Source organism: Phocoena phocoena, chromosome 2 (assembly GCF_963924675.1).
Source record: "Phocoena phocoena chromosome 2, mPhoPho1.1, whole genome shotgun sequence".
In the NCBI taxonomy this organism is placed as follows: Eukaryota; Metazoa; Chordata; class Mammalia; order Artiodactyla; family Phocoenidae; genus Phocoena; species Phocoena phocoena.
This window is the reverse complement of record NC_089220.1, coordinates 69,175,924-69,179,740: the sequence shown is the minus strand read 5'-3', so window position 1 is coordinate 69,179,740 and position 3,817 is coordinate 69,175,924. Positions and strand designations below refer to the sequence as shown.

Here is a 3,817-nt window from a genome sequence, read left to right as displayed (position 1 = left end):
CCTCCCCAACCCTCCGAAACCTCGGAGGAGTGTTACCCAGGAGGGGCACCGTTTTCCTACGGGCTCCGAAATGCCGGACCCGGGCCTGCAAGGCCGACTCGGGAAAGTAGTGCCTCGCCTCTCCCTCCTCCATTTCCTGCCCTCTCGCTGCATCCTCTCCCTGCACTCCCACTCTTCTCTCCACCACCGCCGCCGCCGCCACCGCCCCCGCTTTTAAACATAAAATTGGATACAAACTTTAATCAATAAGGACAAATATTGACGCTCAAACGAAAATGACCCACTACATGAAAAGGAAGCCGGAAATGTGAGATATTTGCCCTAAGAGGGGGATTTCGGTTGAGCAGACCCGCGGGGTAGAACGGGTGGAGGGGGCGCAAAGAAGGGCCGCGGCGCAGCGTGCTCCCACCGGCGTATCCCTACGCGGCTCCGCGCGGCCGCGAGGCCGAGGGCCGCGGAGAGGGGGAGGCGAGCGCCCGAGGGGGCGGGAGCCGGAGGGCGGGGCGGGGTGGGGCGGGGTGGGTGGGTCCGGACCCGCCGATTGGTCGACGGCAGGAGAGACGCTCCCGCACGCCGCCGGCTCTGATTGGCCCAGCGGCAGGAAAGGTTAAACCAAAAATTTTTTTACAGCCCTAGTGTGCGCCTGTAGCTCGGAAAATTAATTGTGGCTATAGCCGCCTCGATCGCTGTCTCCCCATCCTCGCCGCGGCCGCTCCGGGACGCGCCCGCCCGCCGCCCGGCTCTCCCCCCCTTTGGGCTGCTGCTGCTGCTGCTGCTGCTGTGACTGCTGCGAGAGGAGGAGGAGGAGGAGGAGGAGGAGGAAGCAGCAGGGGGGGGGAGCGGGGGGTGGGGGGGAGACCAAGAAGTAGAGTTGGGAGCGAGGGAGCTTCACCCCCGGGGCGGTGGTTGTTTCTTTTTTCTCTCTCTTTCTTTTTTTCTTTCCCCCCTTTTTTTTTTTCTTCTAATTCCTGAGGGGTGGTTGCTGCTCTTGCTACATGACTTGCCAGCGCCGGAGCCTGCGGTCCAACTGCGCTGCTGCCGAAGCGCTCAGTGCCGCCGCCGCCGCCGCCCGCGCAGCCCGCGCCCCGCTCGGCACCCAACGGTCGCCGCCGCCCGCCGCTCCGCTGCCCCGCTCCCGCGCCGCCGCCGCCGCCGTTTCCCCCCGACGACTGGGTGATGCTGGACATGGGAGATAGGAAAGAGGTGAAAATGATCCCCAAGTCCTCGTTCAGCATCAACAGCCTGGTGCCAGAAGCGGTCCAGAACGACAACCACCACGCGAGCCACGGCCACCACAACAGCCACCACCCCCAGCACCACCACCACCACCACCACCACCACCACCACCCGCCGCCGCCCGCCCCGCAACCACCGCCGCCGCCGCCCCAGCAGCAACCGCCGCCGCCGCCGCCCCCAGCACGGGGCGCCCCGGCCGCCGACGACGACAAGGGCCCCCAGCAGCTGCTGCTCCCGCCGCCGCCGCCGCCCCCGGCCGCCGCCCTGGACGGGGCCAAAGCGGACGGGCTGGGCGGCAAGGGCGAGCCGGGCGGCGGGCCCGGGGAGCTGGCGCCCGTCGGGCCGGACGAGAAAGAGAAGGGCGCCGGCGCCGGGGGGGAGGAGAAGAAGGGGGCGGGCGAGGGCGGCAAGGACGGGGAGGGGGGCAAGGAGGGCGAGAAGAAGAACGGCAAGTACGAGAAGCCGCCGTTCAGCTACAACGCGCTCATCATGATGGCCATCCGGCAGAGCCCCGAGAAGCGGCTCACGCTCAATGGCATCTACGAGTTCATCATGAAGAACTTCCCTTACTACCGCGAGAACAAGCAGGGCTGGCAGAACTCCATTCGCCACAACCTGTCCCTCAACAAGTGCTTCGTTAAGGTGCCGCGCCACTATGACGACCCGGGCAAGGGCAACTACTGGATGCTGGACCCCTCGAGCGACGACGTGTTCATCGGCGGCACCACGGGCAAGCTGCGGCGCCGCTCCACCACGTCGCGGGCCAAGCTGGCCTTCAAGCGCGGGGCGCGCCTCACCTCCACCGGCCTCACCTTCATGGACCGCGCCGGCTCCCTCTACTGGCCCATGTCGCCCTTCCTGTCCCTGCACCACCCCCGCGCCAGCAGCACTTTGAGTTACAACGGCACCACGTCGGCCTACCCCAGCCACCCCATGCCCTACAGCTCCGTGTTGACTCAGAACTCGCTGGGTAACAACCACTCCTTCTCCACAGCCAACGGCCTGAGCGTGGACCGTCTGGTCAACGGGGAGATCCCGTACGCCACGCACCACCTCACGGCCGCCGCGCTCGCCGCCTCGGTGCCCTGCGGCCTGTCGGTGCCCTGCTCCGGGACCTACTCCCTCAACCCCTGCTCGGTCAACCTGCTCGCGGGCCAGACCAGTTACTTTTTCCCCCACGTCCCGCACCCGTCAATGACTTCGCAGAGCAGCACGTCCATGAGCGCCCGGGCCGCGTCCTCGTCCACGTCTCCGCAGGCCCCCTCGACCCTGCCCTGTGAGTCTTTAAGACCCTCTTTGCCAAGTTTCACGACGGGACTGTCCGGGGGACTGTCTGATTATTTCACACATCAAAATCAGGGGTCTTCTTCCAACCCTTTAATACATTAACATCCCTGGGACCAGACTGTAAGTGAACGTTTTACACACATTTGCATTGTAAATGATAATTACAAAATAAGTCCAGGTATTTTTTATTAAGCCCCCCCCGCATTTCTGTACGTTTGTTCAGTCTTAGGGTTGTTTATTATTCTAACAAGGTGTGGAGTGTCAGCGAGGTGCAATGTGGGGAGAATACATTGTAGAATATAAGGTTTGGAAGTCAAAATTATAGTAGAATGTGTATCTAAATAGTGACTGCTTTGCCATTTCATTCAAACCTGACAAGTCTGTCCTTAAGAGCCGCCAGATTTCCATGTGTGCAGTATTATAAATTATCATGGATCTTTATGGTGGATGCAGACATTGAGAACAACCTAAATTATGGGGAGAGTTTAAAAATGTTAAACTGTAATTTGTATTTAAGAAGCATTCGTAGTAAAGGTACCCAAGAAATTATTTTGGCCATTTATTGTTTTGTTTTTTCTTTTAAAAAACCTGTTTTTTTTCTTTTGTTTACTTTTAGACCAAAGATTGGGTTCTAGAAAATGCACTTGGTATACTAAGTATTAAAAAAAAAAAGAAAAAAAAAAGAAAGTTGTTTCAGTTGGCAGCACTGCCTATTCAAATGAATCAGAGAATCGGAAGGGGACAAAATTAATGATTGCCTTCAGTTTGTGTTGTGTATATTTTGATGTATGTGGTCACTAACAGGTCACTTTTATTTTTTCTAAATGTAGTGAAATGTTAATACCTATTGTACTTATAGGTAAACCTTGCAAATATGTAACCTGTGTTGCGCAGATGCCGCATAAATTTGAGTGATTGTTAATGTTGTCTTAAAATTTCTTGATTGTGATACTGTGGTCATATGCCCGTGTTTGTCACTTACAAAAATGTTTACTATGAACACACAGAAATAAAAAAATAGGCTAAATTCATATATATCTTGATACTTTTGTCTCTTTTATTAAGTAGAGCTAATTTTTGAAAGACCATTAAAAGTTCTAGGGAATTCAAAGGCTTTTTCAGCCAACTAAAATTTGAACTGCTCCTTTCATTTGAACTAAGACTTTTAAATGAAAATAATATTTTTTTCCATTGTGGAGTCAAATTTTACAAGGAGCAGGCTATTTAATAAACGCTAGCTTTAAACAAAATATAGGCTTTTCAGCTGATATCTTTAAGTTTCTGTAGATATACA

General features: G+C 55.5%; 1 protein-coding gene across 1 annotated transcript; it reads left to right on the top strand.

Moving 5' to 3' along the window:
• The first annotated feature begins 1,176 nt into the window (after positions 1–1,176).
• FOXG1 (forkhead box G1) lies at positions 1,177–3,556 on the top strand. Its single transcript, XM_065871852.1, has one exon. It carries the CDS (start codon positions 1,177–1,179, stop codon positions 2,623–2,625), a length of 1,449 nt encoding a protein of 482 aa, XP_065727924.1. The 3' UTR covers positions 2,626–3,556.
• The last annotated feature ends 261 nt before the right edge of the window (positions 3,557–3,817 follow it).

What these genes read in the sequence shown, in the direction of transcription:
- FOXG1 (XM_065871852.1), top strand. Translation starts at nt 1,177, where the DNA reads ATGCTGGACATGGGAGATAGGAAAGAGGTGAAAATGATCCCCAAGTCC.